Consider the following 24314-nt stretch of genomic DNA (forward strand, 5'->3'; position numbering starts at 1 on the left):
TTGAATGCTTAAAAAACGTTTGCTTTTTTTTTTATAGAGAAATGAAATCACACCGAGCCAGTTAAGCTTTCTGCGTGTTTGATGTCTGGGAAAACCATCTCCCCTACAGAAAGAGGAGTATTCAAATGATTAGCAATTGTCTGATATGACGGGGTTTTCTCCGCATTGATCAAAGCTCATTGCTTTGTGGACGTCCCTGGCATGAGTGCCAGGTAGATGCATTTGCTCCGGATTCAGTTTCGCTTTTATACGGAAAAGCCAAACAAACACGCGAAAATAGCGTGTAAAAGTCGCTCAAATAAAAGATAGACGACCTTTCGTAAATTGGAGATATTATAATCTATGGAGTATATAAAACGTTCTAAGAATTAGTGATGTGATACTATAAAGTGGGCCTTAGGTGGACTTCAGTCACTAAGTGCTGAGAGGGGGGAGCAATAGACAAAGGAACAGGAAACAAAAGATAGGAAGTAACAAACAATGAATCTCTAGGTATTTTTAGATTGAGCTTTTTAGAGTTGACAGGACAATAGAAACCTACAGGGAAGGGCAGCTTCCGGTAGCCGGTGGGGGGGGGGGCGACTGCAGATACCAACGTAGAGGAGACAGTTGACAACTAGATGTTCGTCACGGCGGATTGAAGTTGGACAGTTTTAGAGTTGACGAACGTAACATCGATAGAACGGGGAGAAGACACACACACACACAAGTCCAACAGTCAATGCATTGGCGTTTATGTTTTCCTTTCTTTGTTCCATGATTTATTATATTTCTACTTTTGTGAAACCGCGTGTGTTCCCGTCGACAGTCGCCAGCGAGAAAATGATGATCCGGCCATAAGAGGAATAGTTGAACAAAAAATCCACGATACACGACATTGGGAATCTGCGGTCTGTCGGGGCCGTGCACATCTGGTTACAGTGACCCCCCCCCCCCCGAAAAAAGCCTTTACCGGACATACAAAAAGACACACACACATATGCTTGCACAGTTTCACTTTTATATATATAATAGATAAAGATAATTATGTGTGTGTGTGTATTCAAATAAAGAGAAATAGATTAAGTGGAGGAGGAAGAGGGAAAATGGGGAAGGAGAAAAATGGCGATAAAGAGGAGTTTTAACAGAAACTAGCAAGAAGACCCGACATTGCTCAGGATTGAATGATGATTAACAAATGTTTCACACTCATTTTTATTGTCATCGAAATCGGTGAAATCGCCCATTTTTCAATCAAATCGATTGATTACCTGCTCTAGTTGAAAACCCATGATGGAGCACCGGGAGGAAGCTTCACATGCTTCTCGGCAGTAACTTAGTCCACAATACATTGTAGTCTACATTGTACTGTAGAGAACCTGTTGACTTTATAGAATTATTTTTGTATATAACTACTTGAATTAAAGTTTAAAATGCAAAAGTCAAGTATCATGACCCAACTGTGCTCTAAACAGAAACATTCGTTTCGAACGCACTTCTGTTATATCAAAGAATCTACTGTTGATTTTATATATCTGGCCCTTCTGCTTTTGTTGCAATAAAACTTCTCGAATACACTTGTGATGTTAGGCTGTATAAGGTGTTAACTTTGATTAAAATCGCCTGTTCCTTCTTTCATTAGATTTTTTCGATTATAAATACTTATTGAAGACATTCCGATACAAAACCTATCTAAGAACACTGCTATGGACATAAAGTACATTTGTATGCAATTTTGATTAAAAGTTGTCCAACTGTTGTGGAGTTTATAGAGAATGAACTCACATACACAGGCAAACACACACACACACAGTTCCTAAAGATTTGTTACTCTTTTTCCCTGGGCAACACCAGATAGCCCTGCTAGTATATATGTGTAATATTTTTTTTCTTTTTTTTCCAGTTTGAAAAGAGTTACGCGTACAACATCCGTTACAATTACGGTAAAGAGGGAAAACGAGCAAATTACACTCCGTACAGCTGCGCTAAAATTATTATGTCCAATCCACCCAGCCAGGGCGATTATCACGGTAAACTTGTTTTTTATCTTCTGAATGTCTTGCATCATTGTTCTTTTTTTTTTTTTTTTTTTTATATATAGATAAATGTAACTAAGGTTTATCACAAAACGAGCCTGGGTGCCCAGCGTTGCCTGGGTGTTTGAAAGTGTGTGTTGTTAAGCAAAAAAAAAAAAAAAAAAAAATGTGGTAGTGGGCAGGCAGGCTCGAACCCTTACCGCGGAGGAGGAAAAGAACGTGAAAAAAAAAAGTGACATGTTTGCTGTTGTGCCCATCGCTAAACTGGAAGTGATGTCGGTTTAAATTAAGGCTAGACAATTGAAAGTGGAGATGACTTTTGAAAATATCAGCGAAAAAAGCGACCCCTCCCTGTAGAAAACTGCCCAATTGAGGATGAAGGAATTAATGTTTTTACCCAATTTTTCGATATTTGTCGTCTGAAGGGTCGAACTTCAAAACGACACTAATCTTGTGAAAATCCGTTGCTTCTTTTGAAAGTTTTAGGCATACATACATACATACATACATACATACATACATACATACACACATTTAAACAGACAGGTGAGATTTATATTATAGACTAGCGGGGGGTACCCGGCATTGTCTGGGTGTTTGTAGGTGTGTGTGTTTGGAGGAGGGTAAATCAGAACAAAAACGAAACTTAACGATAGCGATTTTAAAAATTTTTGGGAAAAAAAAAGTGAGGTTGGTGGCAGGTAGGCTCGAACCCAAAGCCTTGAGGCCAATAGGCTGAGCCTGAATACCTGTGCTACGGTGACAGTGGCAATGTAAGAGCGATTAAAAAGTGGGTCAAGTCAAAGAGGTTTGATTGACAGGTGGCCGCGGGAGTGTTACGATGACGTAAGCAATGGCCATTCAGCAGTGAATATTTTTAGTGCAGTACAGTTTTTAATGATTGTTTTTTTTTGGGGGGGGGGAGTGGCTCCCCTATTTATTATTAGGGAAGGAGTAATAAAGCAATTTTCTGTTATGGCGGCAAAGCCGACATTGACCAATCAAATCAAGTTTCACTTTTTAAAAATTTTGTATTATTATACCAAAGCAACAATATGGAATATTTAATGTTTCAAAGTCTGGCAAATTAAATAGACAGGCGACTCCCGTTAACTCATAGATATGATATAGACGTGATATAAAAAGTTTTAAGAATGAGGGAGCCGAGCAATCAGCCCCCTGGAAAAAAAGCCTTTTGCGGACATATACAAAAAGTGCACATACATACATACATACACACACACACACACACACACACACACACATTTTCGCTTTTATATTTATAGATGTTGGCATTAACACTTTTTGTTATTAATGTTGTAAACTTTTTATCTTAAAAAAAAAATTGTTACAGTTTTCTTTAATAGCATTTCCAATCCCTTTGCAACTGTCATTGCATTTTCAACATTCTCATAAAAATTACAATTCCTCTTAAGTTATTTTGGTTTTAGCATTCTAAAAGGAAGTGATGGTGGGCAGATGGTTAGCGACATGAATTGACAACTTGGTGTTTGAATCCAGTTCATTCCACAAAAAAAAAAAATCACTTTCACTTTATTGGCAATCTTTGCGTGGTTCTTCTTGCAATATCCTTCTAGAAAAAAATCTTGGTTGAGAAAAATATCAAAAAAGCCAATATCATTAAAAGAATCAGTATTAGTACAGTTTAATCAAGACATAAAAAAATATTTTAAAAAAGTTTAAATTGTACGTATTCGTTATGGAATGAAGTTCTCTGAAAAAAAAATTTCACTTAATTTCAAGTAGTTTTTCTTTTTTTTACAGCAAAGAAACAATTTGTTATGATACCGAGCAAAAGGTTCGATTTTTAGGAAGAAAAGCTTGTTATTAAAGATGGGGAGGGAGTGTCGGTGCTTTAAACTGAGTTATCTCCACATGGCGTTTCGAACATCAAAACAAAATTCTTTTAAAATTCCAAGATCTGCCTTCAATGTGCTGTCATAAAAACGTGTTTTTCCGCTGTAAAAATAAAAAAAAACTACTCGATCAAATTAACCGAAATATTTTTTTGAGATCCTCAGTTCAAAACGGATACGTACAATATAACCTTTTTTCGATATTTCCATTTTTTTAATATCTTGATTAAACTGTACAAGTAGTAAAGAATCTTTGGATTCATATGATATGATGAGCATCCCAAATGCCCTTCTCAAAAAAAAAAAAAGCAAAAAAAAACAAAACAGGTAACGCTTAGGTAATGAGAATTATTTCCCTTGCATCACTACATGAACGCCTAATTGACTGAATAAAAAGATTGAGTACTAAATTGTTTAACTTTGAATAATGGGAGATAACTTACAAATCAACTTGCCATTTCAAGGGAAGCAACTCTGTATGACGTATAGAAATTTATAAGATCTAGTTGCAATAAATCACCTTGGCTTTTTGGCTAGGAATAGCTGTTCTGATTGTTACACTTAGCTCATTTGATCCTCTGTCAGTGAATGAGAATTCTTTCTAGACTGGGACAATTTTATTTTTTTATTTCAATTCAGAGTGCCCCCCCCCTTTTGGGAGCTGGATTTTTGCAACTTAAAAACTGATCTTGTATCTTGACTTTGCCTTGATGTGTAAGCAAGTAAATTTTTTACTATGGGATCTAGCTTTACCATGTTGAAGAGAATGGCATTATATATTAGCTTGTTTGACAAGTCTTTAGCGTTTTAAAAGTACAGATCTCTAATGCTCTTAACAATCTTATAAACTATTTACTTAAATCACTAGATGAAACTCAGCATGTGTTACGCATATTTTTTTCATTGCGGACAAATTCATTTACTTCATTATAAAATGGATTGCAAAAAAATTTCATGTTTGAGTAGAAATGTTTTCTTTTCTTAAAAAAACCCAAAAGAACTGATAGTAAAACTTTCAAAGAGATTTGTGACGTGTATCGTCACTATCCTATAGGAGAATCAACTGTTCGGAAGTGGTTTGCAAAATTCAAACTAGGAACACTCGCAGTGGAAGATCCTCAAAATTTTATATTTATGTTTGGAAGACAAAAATAGAAGAAAATCTGGATATAACAACTAGAGCACTTGTGCAAGAGTTGGAAGTTTCAAGAAGTACAATTCATGACCATTTTCATTGAATAAATGAACTTCTACTCCTTGTCAAGAACTTTCCTGAAGTCCCTCAGGGGTCTACCTGGGCTCAACTCTCTTCCTGATCTGCATTAATGATCTTCCAAGTCACATCCTTACATTATTCGTAAACATTTATGCTGATGACACTACCATCTATGGTAGCACATCAAAGACCATAAACGACCAAGTTCTCTCTGATTCTCTCTCCTCTGATCTTGAGCACATGGTACAATGGGGAAAGAAGTGGCTGGTTAATTTTAATGCATCTAAAACCGAGCTTCTATCTTTACATCATTAACGCTCTGATCCCCATCTGGCATCAATTGAAATAAATGGTTCTCGTCTTAGGGAGGCTTCATGTTTTGACGAGCTCCTGGGCTTGACCTTTACCCCTGATCTGAAATGGAACACATACATCAAATCCGTTGCCAAGGTCACTGGAAAAATGGTGGGATCCTTCTATCGATCCAGTAGATATCTACCTGCTGATGCAATTCTCTACCTATATAAGAGTCAGTTACATTCAAGGATGGAGTACTGTTGCCACATTTGGACAGGAGCTGCTAGAAAGGACTTATCCTGCCTTGACAGAGTTCAAAATAGACTTCTAGCCTGGTAGGGGATGCCCTTTTCTCTTCTCTGCAACCTCTTTCTTACAGAAGAGATGTTGCGAGTCTTTCTCTGCTTTATCGTTGTTTTCATGACAAGTGCTCTACTGAGCTCCAATCTTTGGTTTCCCCCTCGCCAAACTTTCATGAGAAACACTTGTCTAGCTGAAAACACTATCAATAATTTCACCGACTCTTTATCTGTGCCTAAACCTAAACGTAGATTCCATGAACAAAGTTTCTTTCTTGGAACTGTCTTCCGTTTTCCTGCTTTCCAGCTAACTACAATATGGTTTTCTTTAAATCCAACGTAAACAAGTTTTTAATGAGCCATTCCACTTAAATTAACAAATTTACCGAATTTCCATTACTAATGATTACTAAATTGTCCAATTGATTACTAACCCTTAACCTCGAGTGGCCTCTGGGCCTTGATAAGTAGTGATGCCTATGTAAAAAAAAAAAAAATGACGACAGTACTCCATACATGGTTTGATAGTAGATTTATAGAAATAGAGAATAGCCTAAGGTGTGAGAATCTGTTTAGAGCGATAGAGAGAACTGATTTTATGAGAAGCAGGAAGAGCGATGAACTCCAAGAAAGATTTCATGAGAAAGAAAGATCAATATGTGTGAGTAAGAGAGGAACTGGACATGAAAAGACATTCTAAAATTAATTTTTCTTTTCTATTCCAGGTTGTGCGTTCAGGCACGTCGATGCTGACTTACTAAAGCAGAGGTATCGAAACCAAGGAATGCCAAGTGATACGATTGACACTGTATGTTTCGATTCTTTTTATTTATTGTTCTTTAGAGGGTAAAGGTTTTCTTAGTTTGTCAGGATCATCATAGGTGCTTCCTCATTATTAGAGTGAAAGTCAAAATATTGACTTTCAAGTAAAACTAATGTTATCTACTTAATTGTTACGTTGCAGTAATGAACATATCCAAAAATCATGAAAAACGATAAGGTAGAAAATTATTAATGAAAAGTTTTTGAAGATAATTAGCGAAAATGTAGTTTTGCAAAAAAAAAAAAAATAAAAAAAACTAGTTTGAATCTTAACAAGGGAGGTAATTATTTTCTAAATCTTTGAAATCTTAGACCAATTTAGTACAACTCAATTTTCGCTAATTGTCTTCAAAAATTGTTTTCATTAATAATTAATTTTCTATCTTATCGTGTTTCATAATTTTTGGATAAGTTCATTACTGTGACATGACAATTAAGTAGATAACATTATTTTTACTTGAAATTCCATTTAATTGTGTCACTACATGTTACTCCACTTGACAGCCTGCCGACCCAACATTGTGTGCTGTGGAGTTTTTGTTCTTTTGGCTGTATCATTTTTTTTTGTAGCATTGGTGGTGGCATAGACATGGATTCAAAAGTAGGAAATTAAAACAAAACACAGGAACAAAAGTAAAAACACAGACTCCAGTGCTTCACATATACATTGGTTAGACACTAGATGTTTGTGTGTATCTACATGCTTTTTTTTTTTTTTTTTTTTTTTACATGGAAGTCACCACTTATCAAGGCCCAGAGGCCACTCGGGGATAAGGGTTATTACCAAGGTTCACATCTATCTTTCCTGTCAAGGCCGTTTCCAAATCTCTCCCAACCTATTGATAATAGTTAATTATTGGATTTTAATTAATTAAAAGATGAAACTTTAATGATTCAAACTAGATAGATAACGACAAACTTCCACCCATTAATATGGGAGGGGAGATTATCACCAAAAGTGTCATGAATTAACTTCGCACCGGACTTACTACTTAGATATAAATAAGTCACTTGTACCCATTCCCCCCCCCCTTTTTTTTTTTTAATGGAGAGTAGATAATACAGTGGATGTGTTATCGGCAGCTCCAGTAACTCTCGCTTCTCCTATTTTGTCATTCAGTCCTCATTCAATGAGTGATTTTTCTGACAAAGGGTGAAAAAAAAGCTGCTTAAAGGTCGGTACTACTTGGTGACCAGTAGTCTGAGATGTCGGATATTTTTCTGTCTCTGTCTGTCCTTGTTGCCATGTCACTAGTAAGGGTGCTGGAGGTAAACGTTTTGTCTGGGCTGACGTTATCCGCCTGATAGTCAGGGACCCGAACCTTGGATTAACTACTAAGGAGGCTGTCCTATCAGCAGGCGCAAAGTACTGGGACTGCTGTATTGCCATTTGGTGAGTGGATCTGGTCTCTGGTGGGGCCTCTCGATGCCATACTAGTGGGTAATTGTTACGGCTTTACCTTTTCGTGTGCTACAAATAAAAAAAAATTTTCCTGTCTTTTTCTCTCTTACTTTCCCTCTCTGTACTGCTCTAACCAAGTATGCCGACCTATTCCACAAATCCCCAAACCTCAACATGAAATATCTCCAGAATAAAAACTCGATTAAACCTAGAACCCCATCTTCCAGCGTAGACCCCTACTACCAGGTCTCCTTCTCCAATATCAGGGGTCTGCGTTCCAACCTTCCAGAGGTTGAAACCCAATTACAGGAGACGAAACCGGACATATTATTTCTATGTGAAACTGGAATAGGGCCGACCACTTCCCTAGATGAGTTCATAATTAATGGATACTCCAATTTAACAGCTAAATCTGACTCCCAAGATCGCCATGGGCATGGAATATGTGCCTACATTAAGGATGGCTTCCCATGTGGCAGGGATATCTCTAGAGAAGATCCTAATTTACCCTATATGTGCTTCAGGGTTGCACTTGCTAACACCACTGCATTTATATTTGCCCTCTATAGGCCCCATAACAGTGGAGTTACTATCTTTAAGAGCATATCTGAGAAAATTGACCACATACTATCTTCACATCCCTCGGCTAACATCCACATCTGTGGTGACTTCAACATCCATAACGTGGAATGGCTGACCCATTCAAATAAGACAGATGATGAGGGGAGGTTTTGTCATGATTTTGCCATTGCTTATGACCTCACTCAGATTGTTCGCGAACCCACCCGTGTGCCCGATACACCCAATCAATATGCAAGCCTCTTAGACCTTTTTCTCTCAACGTCCCCTGAGCTATGTTCATGTACCGTTCATTCTCCTCTAGGATCCTCCGACCACTCCGTCGTATCAGTTAAGATAAAAACGAAATGTAAGAAGCCCCCAGACGTACCCCTCCACCGTACTGTATACCGATACTCTATGGCTGACTGGGATAGCTTCCGTACATTCATATCTGATTTACCTCTGCACTCCATGTTTAAAAAGGAAGTGTCCTCTATAGTATCAGATCTGACCGAATGGTTAATTGTAGGCATAGACCAATTCATACCATCTAAAAAATTCCAACAAAAACCTAACAGCCAGCCATGGTTCTCCCCAGAATGTGCTGCTGCTATCGCGCACAGAAATCACTTTTTCCATAGCTACCAACGTAATAGATGCACTGAGAGTAAAGCTGCTTTCAGGACTGCCAGCAACCAATGTAAAAGAGTAATAAAAAATGCAAGAGAGCTATATGCCCAGTCTGTTAAATCCAAGGTAGCTGATCAGCGGCTTGGTTCCCACCAGTTTTGGCAAATAACAAATAGGATCCTGAACAGAAGTGTGCGTTCTATCCCAACCATTATCAATGGACCAGAGGTCATCTCGTCAGCGTCAGACAAGGCCAAACTATTTGCAAAGAACTTTGCAGCTAATTCTACCCTATGCGACGAAGGCCATCAACTCCCCATATTTCCTCCTATAACACAGAACAAGCTAGGTAACATACAAATATCCGTGTATGAGGTCGGCAAGCTAATAAAAAACCTAGATTCCAGTAAAGCAACTGGCCCTGATGGCATCCCAATTATAGTGTTAAAAAAGCTTCAACCAGAACTTGCTCCCATACTTACGAAACTATTTAAGCGCTGCCTTAAGGAGAAGTGCTTTCCGACCCCCTGGAAGACCTCATCAGTTTGCCCTGTATTTAAGAATTCAGGTGATAAGTCATCTCCCTCTCAGTACAGACCAATAAGTCTCCTCTGTGTTATGAGTAAGTTGCTGGAATCCATATTAAATAGAGAAATAGTCAACCACCTCAGCAGGAATAACCTTCTTAGTGACACACAATATGGTTTCCGCTCTGCAAGATCTACCGCAGATGTGCTGACAGTTATATCCCACAAGATTAGTGAATCTCTTGACAAAGGCTTCCTTTCTAGGGCAATTGCTCTTGACATATCAAAGGCCTTCGACAAAGTATGGCATAAAGGCCTACTTCACAAGATTTCCAGCTACGGTATAACTGGAAATGTTTTCTCAATCATTAAATCATTTCTCTCCGATAGGCTCATAAGAGTAGTGGTAGATGGTCAAAAATCGGAGGCCTGCAATATAAATGCTGGAGTCCCTCAGGGGTCAATCCTGGGCCCAACTCTCTTCCTGATCTACATCAATGACCTCCCTAAACACATACTTAAATCATTCGTTGACATCTATGCTGATGACACGACCATCTATGGCAACACATCAAAGGCTGTAAATGACAAAGTTCTCTCTGATTCTCTCTCCTCTGATCTCGAGCGCGTGGTTCAGTGGGGGAAGATGTGGCTAGTTACCTTTAATGCATCCAAAACCAAACTCCTATCCTTACATCATCAACGCTCTGATCCCCAGCTGGCATTAATTGTGATGGACGGCTCTCGTCTGGGTGAGGCCCCATGTTTTGACAAGTTTCTGGGTTTGACCTTTACTCCTGATCTGAAATGGAACACGTACATCAAGTCTGTTGCCAAGGTCGCTGGAAAGATGGTGGGATCCTTCTACCGCTCCAGAAGATATCTCACTGCTGATGCAATTCTCTATCTATATAAAAGCCAAGTACGGCCAAGGATGGAATACTGTTGCCATATCTGGGCAGGAGCTGCCAAAAACAGCCTATCATGCCTTGACAGAGTACAAAATAGACTTCGTGGTTTAGTGGGGGATGCCCTTTTCTCTACCCTGCAACCCCTCTCCCACAGAAGAGACGTTGCAAGCCTATCCTTGTTTTATCGTTATTTTCATGGCAGGTGCTCGTCTGAACTCCAATCCCTGGTCCCCCCTCGCCAATCTTTTACGAAAAACACCCGTCTAGCTGAATCCACTGTGAAAAATTTCCCCCACTCTATATCTGTGCCTAAATCAAAACGCGGATTTCATAGAACTGCACGCCTGTGGAACTCTGTTCCGTCTGCCTGCTTCCCTCCGGACTACAACTTGGATGTCTTCAAGTCTAATGTTAACAAATTCCTAATGAACCGCCCCCTTAAGTAAACACTTCATCAAATCTCCTCACTAACGTAATGTACTTGCAATAACCCTTATCCCTGAGTGGCTTCTGGGCCTTGATAAGTGGTGATCTCTGTGTAAAAAAAAAAAAAAAAAAAAAAAAAAAAAACCTGGCCCAAACCACAATCTTTCTTCAACTGTGTCCAAACTCCGACTATTCAAGCATCCGAATCAACTCTCAACTTCGACTGTAGTAAAGCTCCAACTCACGACTCTCCTAAAAATTCACTGCCTTATCGTCCATCAATTATTTCTATTGTCGCTTATTCATACCACTTCCCAATGTCATAAAACTAAATATATTCAGAATTTAAACCCTACTCTTGTCTCTCTTTTGCCTATCTTGATGAACAGTTTCCTGTCCATTGTCTATTGATAAATCCTTTTGTCACTAAATCTATTTTTCTTTTGTCACCGATCTTGTTGTCTTTTTCTCTTACTTAGCACTTAATGACCATAGTATTATTCATATTTTTCAATAGTGTCCACTTGTTATTAAGTTAATTGATGTGTACAGTGTCTAACTGAACTCCTCAATGTTATAAAACTAATATGTCACTATTCATTGTTCAGTCCTGTCATTTGTCACACTTGAACTGCCTGGTGCTACCAGATCAGGCTGTCTATTGGCTTCCTGAGACGAAATGCACCTACATTGATGTTCCTTTTTGTTTTTCTATTCTCTTTTATAAAACTTAATTGTGTTCTACAAAACCAAAAACAAGAACAACAGCCCCCTCCCCTTCCCGCCTTTTTTTTCTTCTCCTACTTCCCAACCGGCCCTGTCGGTGGGGCATAACAATACACCGACTGCCCCCCTGCAGAGAGTAAAAGTCTCTCAATGGATGGCAATCTGTAATGCCTAAGGATGGGATCCTGGTGGTTGAGCAGATCATGTTCAAGGTCCTATTAGGACATGAGGTGCAACACGCCACTTTGGCCCTTACTTGGGTTAAGACAGGTGGTTGGCTAGGCCCGATCCAATCAATCGGTTGGTCATGACTAGCACTAAATCAGACAAACACAACAAGAAAATACGCTCACGCTCCGGCTTAGGCAAAAAACTGATTTAGTAAGTGGTGGCTGGAGAGCCAATCAACTCTCTGAAGAATGGATAAAACATGGTTGGAAAACCAACATCTTTTCTAGAAATGAGGCCATTAGAAAGGACAAAGGAAACACGGGTGATTGAGTCCATCAGCAGGAAGAGTATACTTCTCCTGTATCCTTGTTGTGTTGGGGCGAATGCCCCCCCCCCCCCCCCCCAACACTTCCCAAATAGGGCTCCGAGGCGGGTGGGGAGCAGGAGAAATGAAAAAATTCAAAATATTTAAATGGCAAATAAAAAGCCTCAAAAAAGAAGCCATTGTGAAGTTTCAGACAAATCATTTCAGAAACAGAATCACAACCCCAAAATCTCGTTCAAAATCTACCTTTTTTCATAATTATTAAAGCAACCGAAAACAAAAGTGTCTCCCTTCAAAATAGAGAAAATTTTCTCAAGTATCAAACCAAAAATGGTCAAAAAACTAAATAACGGCACACTGCTAGTGGAAGTAGAAAGCCAAAGCATATCTCAGAAATCTTTAAATGGAAACTTTTTAATAACCAAAAAGTAAAAATCTATCCCCACAAAACGTTGAATACTATTAAAGGAGTAATCAGGAGTTCAGAACTATCACTGTGCTAAAAAGGATCCAAATTAAAAAATATGGTGAAACCATCGATACGAACTCCTATATTCTAACCTTTAATACCCATCAACTTCCAAGTAACATCAAGATAGGATATGAAAAAATAAATATAGAACCATACATACCAAACTCTCTCAGATGCTACAATTGTCAAAGGTACGGACACCATCGAGACCGGGGCACACGCTCTCCAGTATGCATGAGGTGTGGAGAAAACGAGACCCACACAGATTGCCAAAAAGAGCCAAAATGTATTAACTGCCAAAAAGGCCATAGTGCACATTCAAAAGAATGCGACAAATGGAAGAAAGAAAAAGAAATTAATATAAAATATACAAAAAATATAACCTTCCAAGAAGCTTGTAACCTAGCTGGAAATATAAAATACTCAGAAATAACAAAAAAAAACATACAGCTTACCACCGAACCAAATAACCAAACAACAAAAGCAAACCTATTAAACATCAAACCAGAAGACATTATGAGATTACTCAATGAAGTAAGGGAACTAATGGAAGAATTCAAAAAAGCTATAAAACAAATAAACAATGAAAATAAAGATTACAAAACTGAACAAAACTCCCAAACCAAAACTCAACCCAAAAGATCCACAAAACTCCAAAGTGCTACAACACCCACAGAAACAACCCCTCTCACCGAAAAAAAACAAAAAACAAAAAAAAACAACAGACACCAAAAAGTGCCCATGAAGGAAAAGGAAACAAACCACCAACCAACAAAGAAGCTAACAACAGACCACGTTCATCTTCCAGACCAAGAGACTCAATCCAAAACAGATTTGAGGAAATGGACACGGAAGATGGAAGATCAGACACCAACGACTAACAAAAGTTAAAAACAAATACATGAAATCTAATCATAACCCAAAAAATCATCCAATGGAATTGCCAGGGCCTAAAACCCAACATAAATGACATTACTTCTTATAACAAACCATCAATCAGCCATCATATGTCTTTTTTTTTTTTTTACATGGGGGTCACCACTCATCAAGGCCTGAAGGCCACTCAGGGATAAGGGTTATTGCGTGTACAGTAATCAATGAGATAGTATTGTAGTAATCATTAGTTTTGGGGGTTTTGATTGTGTCTTACTTAAGGGGGCGGTTTATCAGGAGTTTGTTTATGTTGGACTTGAAGACATCCAAGTTGTAGTCAGGTGGGAAACAGGCAAGCGGCAGAGAGTTCCACTGGTGTGCAGTTCTACATTGATGTTCCTTTTTGTTTTTCTATTCTCTTTTATAAAACTTAATTGTGTTCTAAAAAACAAAAACAACAGCCCCTCCCCTTCCCGCCCTTTTTTTTCTTCCCCTACTTCCCAACCGGCCCTGTCGGTGGGGCATTAGAATACACCGACTGCAGAGAGTAAAAGGCTCTCAATGGGGTCACTTGTTGACTGTGGGTATCAACCTATAATGCCTAAGGACGGGATCCTGGTGGTTGAGCAGATCATGTTCAAGGTCCTATTTCTCCAAGAAACCTTTTTAAAAGCTAAAGATAAAATATAAAAAACTACAAACAATACAACCACATCCACAATACCCAACAGAGAGCCTCTGGAGGAGTATCTATACTTATTAGAAATAATATTCCATAAAGAAAAATAGATCTAAACACTAATATTCAAGCCATTGCTGCAACAGTCACGTTACACAGAACTATAAATATCTGCACTATCTACATCCCACCCCAGGATCCAATAAACGAAGCAGAGCTGAACAAAATAATAAATCAGTTACCCAAACCCTTCTTACTGTTAGGTGATTTCAATAGTCACAACGATATATGGGGATCTGCATACTCAGATAAGAAAGGGAAAAATCTTGAAAAAATTATTAACGACAATTACTTGTGTATATTAAACAATAAATCCAACACATACCTTCATCCCGCTTCAGGCACCTACTCAGCATTAGATTTATCTTTGTGTGACCCTACTATCCTCATGGACTATAACTGGAAGGTTCTAGAAGATTCATGAGGTAGCGACCATTTTCCAGTGATTTTTAACAAATCTAAAAGAAACAAAAATCCAATCAGGAGGAAAACCCAAATAAATCCATAGAATACTTCTCTAAAACTTTACTAGCCATTGCACATGAATAGCCGAACTAACAAACAACAAAGACCCTGGTTTAACAATGAATGCCAAAAAGCAATTCGCCAACGTAAAGCTGCCTTATGAAAATTCAACTCCCAACCAACAAAGTACAATTTAAACCTTTTTAAGCAAAAAAGAACAGTGGCTTGTAAAGTTATTAGAGAAGCAAAAAGAACATCAACTCAATATTAAGATAAACTCAAATACAAACCCCAAACAAGTGTGGAACATGGTAATGAAAATTTTGGGTAAAAACTCACCCTCCCCTTTAAATCATTTTCTACAAAACAACATCAAAATAACGGAGACAAAAAATATTGCAAATCTTCTTGCTGAAACCTTTCAAAACAATTCCTCCAGCAAAAATTACAGTCAATCCTTCCAAAAGACGAAACAAGATACAGAAAAAAATTAAAATTAAAAAAAAAAATTAAATTAAATTTCAACTCAAACCACAAAGAAGAATACAACTATCCTTTTACTAAAAATGAACTCTTAAAAGCCATAAACGAAGCACATAATACAGCTACTGAGGCAGATGAGATACATTATGAGTTTCTGAAACAACTTCCTCCTAAATCAATAATACATCTTTTAAACATGCTCAACAAAATATGGTTCAAGGGAAAACTACCCAATAGCTGGAAACATGCTATCGTGATCCCCATCCCTAAACCAGAGAAAGGCAATTCAGATCCACAAAATTTCAGACCAATTGCATTGACAAGTTGTCTCTGCAAAACATTTGAAAGAATGATAAATAAACGACTGAATTGGTATCTGGAAACAAACGACTCAATTGCCAACCTACAAAGTGGTTTTAGAAACAAAAGAGGAACAATGGACAACATAGTCTAATTGGAGACCTTTATCAAAGAAAATTAAATTTTCAACAACCAAAACTAAATATGTCCATTTCTGTAATCATAGAAAAATGCACAATGACCCTATTCTCAATCTAAAAGGATCAAAAATCGAAATAGCTGATCAACATAAATTTTTGATAAAAAACTCTCCTTCATCCCTCACTTAAAATATTTAAAACAAAAATGTTTCAAGACTCTACAACTATGAAGGGTTATAGCAAATACTGAGTGGGGATCAGACTGCTCATCACTCTTAAAATTATATAGAACTCTGATAAGAACCAAACTAGATTATGGAAGCTTCAGATATGGTTTAACCAGAAAAAGTTACCTAAAAACTCTAGATTCTATCCATCACACAGGATTAAGACTTGCCCTGGGCGCATTCAAAACCTCTCCGATAGAAAGCTTATATGCTGAAGCCTAAATAGAGATAATTTACATATGTTTAAAAAAGATTTACAGCAATGGGAAAATTGAGACGTGAAAAATTAGGCTTACAATATTATCTAAAACTAAAATCAAACCCCAAAAATTCTGCCTATCAATGCACTTTCAATCCCAACTACACACATCTATTCAAACAAAAAGAAAATGCCATTAAACCCTTTGGTCTCTACATGGAAGAAACAATAAAGCCACTTGCAGACAACTCAATAGATCAAACCAGCATCTACGAGGAAAATCTCCCAGAACTCCCACCCTGGCTGTTAAATCAACCTAAAGTCATACTAGACCTGACAAATCCAATACTCACCCTGCAGACTATAGAGAAAAACTAAACAACATTCTGGATACTTACCCAAATTGGACGCACATTTACACGGATGGTTCCAAAGATCAAAACAAAGTGGGATGTGCCGCTATTTCAGAAAACGCTATTCAGCAGAAAAAGTTACCAAATAACTCCTCTATCTATAGTGCAGAAATTACAGCCATAAACCTGGCTCTAGATATTATCATCAACCAAAACTCCAAAAAATTTATAATATTTGTAGACTCATTATCAGTATTAGAAGCAATAAAAAATCAAAAATTAAACAATCCCCTACTCATCAAACTGTTACAAAGGATCCATTCTATCATGCAACACAAACTTTCTTCTTCTGTTGGATTCCCAGTCACTACGGTTTCTGTGGAAACGATAAAGCTGACGTGGTGGCTAAAAATTCCTTAAAACTACAAATAAACGACATAAAGGTCCCATATAGGATTACAAACATGCAATAACATTTTAATCACAAAGAAATGGCAAGGAAATTGGAACAATTGCCAAAATAACAAACTCTTCCAAATTACCCCTATACTTAAAAAAAAAAAACCCCTCTAGATACCAGAAAATCACGTAAAGAAGAAGTAGTCTTATGATGTATCCGGATAGGACACACATACATAACTCACTCCCACCTACTAAAAATGAAGAACCTCCCAAATGTATACCATGTCACGAACCTTACACAGTGAAACACTTTTTACTTGACTGTCATGATCTCACACGAATTCGTCAACACTATTACAAGGCTACAAGTTTAAAAACTCTTTGATGACGAAAATCCTAAAACCATTTTAAATTTCTTAAAACAAGCAAATCTTTACCATAAAATATAAAAAGCATCAAATAACAAACTACACCAAAACATTGGCCGAATATACCCAACGAAAATTGATTCTGAAAATATCAAAAATTTAAATCTTGTATACAGCATTAAATGACCCAAAGACGGTTGATATGCTGGTTAAACAAACAAACACTCGAACTGACAATCTCATGTCAAGTTTCTTCCTTAAACTAACCCTTTATTTTCTTCTTAGTACTTAATGGCCAAATTATTGCATAACAAAGAAGCACCACATCATGTTATGTTTTAAAAAATATATTTTATTTAAAAAATTTCAGTTTAAGATAACTTTCACTTGCAAATCAATGTCAACACCAAGGAAGTCGTAATTTAAATTTGTCAGCCCTTCTAGGGCAAAGTAAACCCTGATTTTTATACATCCCTATCTTGTGGAATACCCACCCAAAGAAAAGGCTTCAGGAATAAACCTTGAGAAAAAGCAGTTGGAGCAGTTGGGTATTACCTACAACTTTATTCTACCTGTAACAGTGTTGGTGTCAAACTGTATCAGCCTTTCTGTCCATCAGTGATGTGGAACACGAGAGGGGTGAAGGGGCATGCTCTACAGGCAATGGTGTTCTCCATATTACATCACCCATGCTAGCTTCATGGTTAGTCCTAGTTATATGCAGGGATGTGAGTTCTTGGCTTTTTAGATATTCCTGACCAAAATAAATAAATATCACTAAAACATCTGCTGGGTCATAAGTTTCATTTCAGTACCTTACTTGCCTAGGTGGATTGCCTGTAGGCTGAGATAAACCGTGTCACACACACACACATTAGGAAAATTTTAATAAGATTTATATAATAAAAGGTTAAATTGCTAGAGCTTTACTGATTTTTTCTGCATTCGGTTTGATTTTATTTCTGTCTTTTTTTTCTCTCTCTTTCTCAGATTATGACTTATGTTGAGCAGAAACACTACACACTAGCCTGTATGCAATACTTTGAGTTCACTCACAATCTTAAAGACTATAACTTTGGTCTTCAACATCCGAACCAATATTTTGATGAAAGTCAGAAAGTTTTGAACGGAGACATAAAACCTCAAGGTAAGCTGATAAATTGATTCTGTATTGTTTTTAAGGTTCTCTGCTTTTATGCTGTTTTTTTTTTTTAAATCTGGAAAGCGGTGTATTTCTGCTTAAATCACTAAACACGTTTTTTATTTTATTTTGAAGCTGTAGTTTTTCACTTAAAATCGACCAACTATGTCACCAACTGATTGTCTACTATTTTAAAGCATTATATTTCATTATATTTCAGATACATTTATAAAACAACAGTGATTTTATTTTCACAAAAATAAAAAAATAAAATTTTTCTAAGTTTTTTTTTTTTTCTCCAATGTAAGGGACAATTTTTTTTAAGTACTTCTTTAAAATAGCAGACAATTAATTGACATCAGTCTTCACCATTTTGAGTGAAAATTTTTGTGTCGCACTCGGATGTTTGCGTAGCGTCAATATATCTGCAGTCGCTGCTTGTTTTTGTATATGAGTGGCCAGGGGGGCTGGGGTATGTTATTCAACTCAGCAGGAACAGTTGCATCATTGTTCTCTAAATATCTCTCTTCTACCCCTATCAATGGGATTTGGTTTCAAGACGCATTTGTGCCATTCTCAAAATGTCATAACTATCTAGGAGTAAAATATCTAGCAATCTCAGGTTTGACGGCCACTTCTTATATATCCAATAGGGTTAATAGGGAGCTTTACGTGTTGCATATCCTGAGCTACCATATACCTCATAAATTGCATTTACTGACTAGGCTTTACAAGGCAATGATTCGTTCCAACTTGGAATATGGGTCCCTAGGGTTTGCCAGAATTGGCACAGTGTTCTCTGATTCTCTTAAGTGTCTACAGCGTCGTGCCATCAGATATATACTACAGATTTCCTACCATGACCCTCTGGAGTGTATGATCCACTTGGATTAGATCTGTTTACTTGTCAGAATGTAACAGTTGTTTCTGTTGTCTGCAGATTATTTCATGGTTCTTGCCCCAACTGTCCTGTGTTGCGGCTGAACAGACCAAACCTGCGACTGTATACATTCACATTAGACCTTCTGCATGATCACACTGGTGTTTGCTCAGAGTTGTACTGGCAATCTCCTTTTGCATCGTGTTCTGCTTCAGAATTGTGTGAATGAACATATATCACTGCCATATAAGTTTTATACATAATCTAATTAGCTTAGTGGTCTCGGTCTAATGCTAATGGTTTTATGACGGGTGCCTATGGCTTATAAAAGAAAAAAACAAACTAGGTTGGCACCTTTTTTAAATAATAAAAAGCTAATTTCTGACAAAATGTGACTGTATATATTGGCAAAAACCAAATACAAGAAAGAATAACTTCATATTTGTATTTTTTCGGATATTACAATTGTTTCGATATAAACCAGACAATTTTAAATTTTATATCATTTAATAATTTTCATATTTACATCTCATCAGTTTTAATGTAGTTTTAATGGAATGAAAATGTGTCAAATATTTCTGTAATATCCCCAAAAAATACAAATACGAAGTTATTCCTTGTTTTTGGTTTTTGCCTCTATATATATATATATATATATGTGTGTGTGTGCTCGATTACAGAAATGTTAATCATGTTGCTTAATATTTGAGTCAATTCACATGAGACTTAAATTCTTATTGATATATGTACATTACCATTGGTTAATTGATTTTAAAGATATTAAAGCCTTGGAATAATCTTTTAATATATATATATACACTCGTGAGCAAAAAAAAAAAAAAAATGGACCAAACAAATTTTATACATTTTATTGCACTAATATTGAACAAAGAACAAGGAAACTTAAACGAGACTAATAACACCGAACAAGACATTTACTTTAATAAATGCTGAGGGTGGAATCGCATTCCCTTTTGATTTCTTTAAAAGATCAATCCTTTTAGACATGCTCTCAATCAAAGTGAAACACCGAAGAGGAGATGCTATTCTATTTGCTTTGCATAGCTTACCACAGTTTGAAAAGGTTCTTTCATCCAATGCATGAGAGATTATGGACCAAATATTCTTGATTGTGTTTAAATCGGGGCTTGGACCTGGCCAAAATATCACATTAATTGAATTATCAGAACGCCATTATCGTGTTGAACTGAGATATTCCCAGCTTCTGGATACTTGGTAACAGTCCTGTTTCTAATATTCGAATGTATTCCTTTGTATTGAGTGACTCTCACATCTAATATGTTCCCTGACTCCTGCTGCAGTAAAAGTTCCCCATACCATTATCTCTCCATTCCCGTGTTTAACTGTCAATTTTATGCAACTTGGCAAAAATCTTTCTCCAGTTCTTCGATTGCACCATTCGGGAACACCGGAAGCATCACTAACAAGACAAAATCTTGATTCATTTAACCAGAAAACATCCCTGAACCTTTCTGTATCTTTCTTGCCATAATCTGAGAAAAATCTCTATCATTGATGTTCTTAGATAAAAATGGCTTCTTTGCACACCTTTTAGAGGAAAATTCCATTTTCATTTGTCTAGATATTGTATATTTAGAAAGAGAATTTTCAACCCCTTTTGAATTCTTTGCTGTGGTCAACATAAGTTTTGTTCTGAGCCTTGAAAACAGTTAATTTAAGCCTGTGGTCGTCCTTCAAAGTGGATGCTCTAGGGCGACCAGATCCAGATTTCCCTTAAAGCATTTGACTTCGAACCTTTGACCAATTCGCTTCACTATAGAAAGATGTTTTCACATTTTCTTTTCTTAAAATGTAATATGCAAATGAGGTAACTCATTGAATGTAGATTATGTATAGAAATGATGGAATAAGTGTATTTGAGTCTGTTTTCAGTATGAAAATCAATTTGCGAAACAGTTTACCTTTTTGTACAAATTAAATTGTGAACAAACAGGAATACGAATTATTTATAATAGATATGTATTTGTTTACCATCTAAAAAATATGGGAAATATGGGCAACTATTCAGATCTAAGGGAGACAACTCTCTACTTCCGAATTTAATTATCAAAATTAAGACCAGAGCTTAGAGAAGGTGCTGGTCTAGCTGCACTGATGAGCTGTGAAACAGCGAAACAGTACTGTATGTGGATGACTATGTATATGCAAATTGGCAATATTTTCATTGATGTTAAATTTTTTAACCTTTATTCTTTCGTATTTTTTTGTAGTTGCTTCAACACCTGTGCGTGTTGTGAAACTTTCACAGGTGAATTCCTCACAGTCGAGCTCGTCACAGTTAAACACCTCCCAGACTTCCAACACTTCCCGGCTGAACAGTTCACTTTCCAAAGACGATATCATGGATGCTGAAAGCATGAATGATTTCTTAGATGAGGAAATGGAAATGTAGATCTGTGGGGTGAGGCAGGTCTCTGTCTCTCTTGTTCACTTTCCTTGCACGAAGAATACATCATAATTATAAGTATTCCCCATTAACCTCGAATTGTTAAATTGGCAAATGTTAACAGAAATTTGAATTCATAATATTCGTGTCATAACTGACGATGGAAATAACCTATTTTTGTATCACTCTTGATGTAAGGGATCAGAGTGCTGTATTGTGTTCCATCTCTTTTTTTATTGGCCAGGGTTAAAGTTGCCTGCAAACTTTTCTCTCGGGTCAGGTGGCCTCGTATAATCAAAATGAAGGAGATGGCAATCGTTTTCATTTAAAGGCAATTTTAACTAAAAATTTGATTTACAAAAAAAGAAAAAAAAATGCAGACAAAAAAAAAACGTCCATCAGTTAGACGTACATTTACTGTTACTTGTTTTTCCTGCAAAAAGGTTTTTTCTCAAGGAAAGCAATTGATTGTATAAGAATTCGCAATATAGTTGCCAACTCTAACCAATTTTTATGTTTGGTGAAATTTTGTGCAAAACGGTGTTTCGTTTTCTGTTATTGGTTTTTGATTTTTGTCGTAAATTATTTCTGGATGTTACTGAACCAATAGTGTCGGCCATTTTGTACAAGAATTTTTTTTATTGCAAAATTTATCTCTTATAAACTTAACTGTTTACGATTATTTTATTTTTTTTGTTTTTAAGATTTGAATTATGTTTGGAAGATTCTCAAACAATTATTCATTTTTTTTTTTTTTTTTTTTTTAAAACACTGTCATTATGCTGTGACACAAGAACTTTTTGTTTTCTTTTTCACATTCTAGATAGTCTGCTTGCATAAAAAAGAATTTATAATAATTGTTTTTTTTTCTCACAAAATGTTCAACCATAATCTAATGTAAGAATAAAAATGTTGGGTTCACAGAGTTACGAAAAAGTTGTTCCCTCCAAATATATAACAAATAAATATAATCAAGGACAAGATAAGTTAATTTTCTACCTAACTATTTTTAATGTTTTTATTTAATGTAAAATGTTTATTTTGTTCGAAAAATAAGTAATATTGAGCACTACCCGAGAACAAGAAAGAAATGGCTATAATGTCTCTTTGCATCTTTGAAGTTTCGATAATCACTTCAAAATAAGAAATAAAATAAAATGGTGATAGAGACCCACCCAATAAATGTCACAATAACATTTATTAAGTGGGTTTCTTGTTTTATTTTTGAAACTTGGCCAAAATACGGAACCCGATGTTCTTAAAATAAATCCAGTATGGGTGACCCTGGCAAAATTTTGGTTTGTGTTCCCAGAGACCTTTAGTGCTAAAAAGGCCCCATTTTGTGGCTATTTTTTTAAATATTTCTCAACAAAAACTTGATATGTCTGACTATATAGTGGTTTTTTATGGTGGTCAACTCAAATATACACGTGTTAAGGCCTGAACTACACTGGGATTCGGCGTCCCCAGGGGTTCAAAAGAGGTAAAAAATGCCCCAAAATGACATGTTTTGTCCCATAGCGTTTGATCCATCCATTAGATTTTCCTGAAACTTGGCCAAAATGGAGGCCATTGTTCTTAATATTATTTAGTATTGGTGATCCCCCCCCAATTTATCGGAGAGGGACCTATGTTTTCAGTGGTATCCATTAGTCCAGACTATTGCCAGATAATTTTATTTTGAAGTCTTTATCGAGACTTTGAAGACGTGATCATTTTTTTGTTCTTCAGTAGCTGTAGTATTTGTTATATATTTGTTTTTTGACAACTTTTTCTACATCTGTGGATTATGTAATACAAACCCGAAATGTTATATTGAATCAGATAATGGCTTCGTATCATCCAGAGTCTGCTGATTTTTAAAAAAATAAATCTAATGTATTTTTTATTGCATTTAGAGGAAAATTATGAGATCTATATTTAAGCCAGAAAAAGGAAATGCATTAAATAAAAAAAAAAAAAAAAAAAAATGAATAAAATGTCTGTTAATTTAATGTTTGTGATTTTTTTTTTGTTGTTAGTTATTCAATTGATGTGGGAACACACAGCATGATTATATGAAGATGAATTTGAATGAAAAATCTCAAATATACATCAGCAATATTATCTATCAATATATTTACAACTGGAAGAAGAATTTACGTTTTATAACGAGGACATTAATTGAAGCCGTTGTGCAGAAATTGAATGGAAGGGATGCAACTTAAAATATATTTGAGATGAGGACAAGTGTTACTTCCCTTTAAAAACAAACTGTTGCGTGGTGTCCATCAGTGATGCAAGAGAAGAATTGTCCATCCAAATAAAATCACAACTCAGCTAAAACATCAAAGGTTAATCTACTGCCAATGTATGGACATAAAAAAAATAATACATCAAACAGATACCATAATACTTAGTTCACTGCACCTTATCATAACAAATGTCCATACAAAATTCCAGCCAGATCAAGCCAGTAGTTTCCAAGAAAAAGTAGAATGGACAGACAGACTAAGAGAAATATAATATGCTGGCAGACCACTCGGCATTGCTCACTTGTAAAATATGTATATTATATTTTAATTAATGCAAAATTAATCTGTTTTATAAACAGACTAGCGAGGGGTACCCGGCGTTGCCCGGGTGTTTGGGGGGGGGGG

At 36.4% G+C, this 24314-nt stretch overlaps 1 protein-coding gene across 1 annotated transcript in view; it reads left to right on the plus strand.

Moving 5' to 3' along the window:
• Positions 1 to 22067, plus strand: part of LOC145296712 (DNA primase large subunit-like) — a 71988-nt gene extending 49921 nt beyond the window's left edge. The window contains exons 9-12 of the mRNA XM_080142695.1: positions 1883 to 2009; positions 6430 to 6512; positions 18217 to 18373; positions 21500 to 22067. Coding sequence (XP_079998821.1) covers positions 1883 to 2009; positions 6430 to 6512; positions 18217 to 18373; positions 21500 to 21681 — 549 coding nt within the window. The 3' untranslated portion in view covers positions 21682 to 22067. The remainder of the gene's footprint in view (positions 1 to 1882; positions 2010 to 6429; positions 6513 to 18216; positions 18374 to 21499) is intronic.
• Positions 22068 to 24314: the final 2247 nt, after the last annotated feature.

This window comes from Euprymna scolopes, chromosome 17 (genome assembly GCF_053919585.1).
Source record: "Euprymna scolopes isolate OS-2025 chromosome 17, ASM5391958v1, whole genome shotgun sequence".
Lineage (NCBI taxonomy): Eukaryota > Metazoa > Mollusca > Cephalopoda > Sepiida > Sepiolidae > Euprymna > Euprymna scolopes.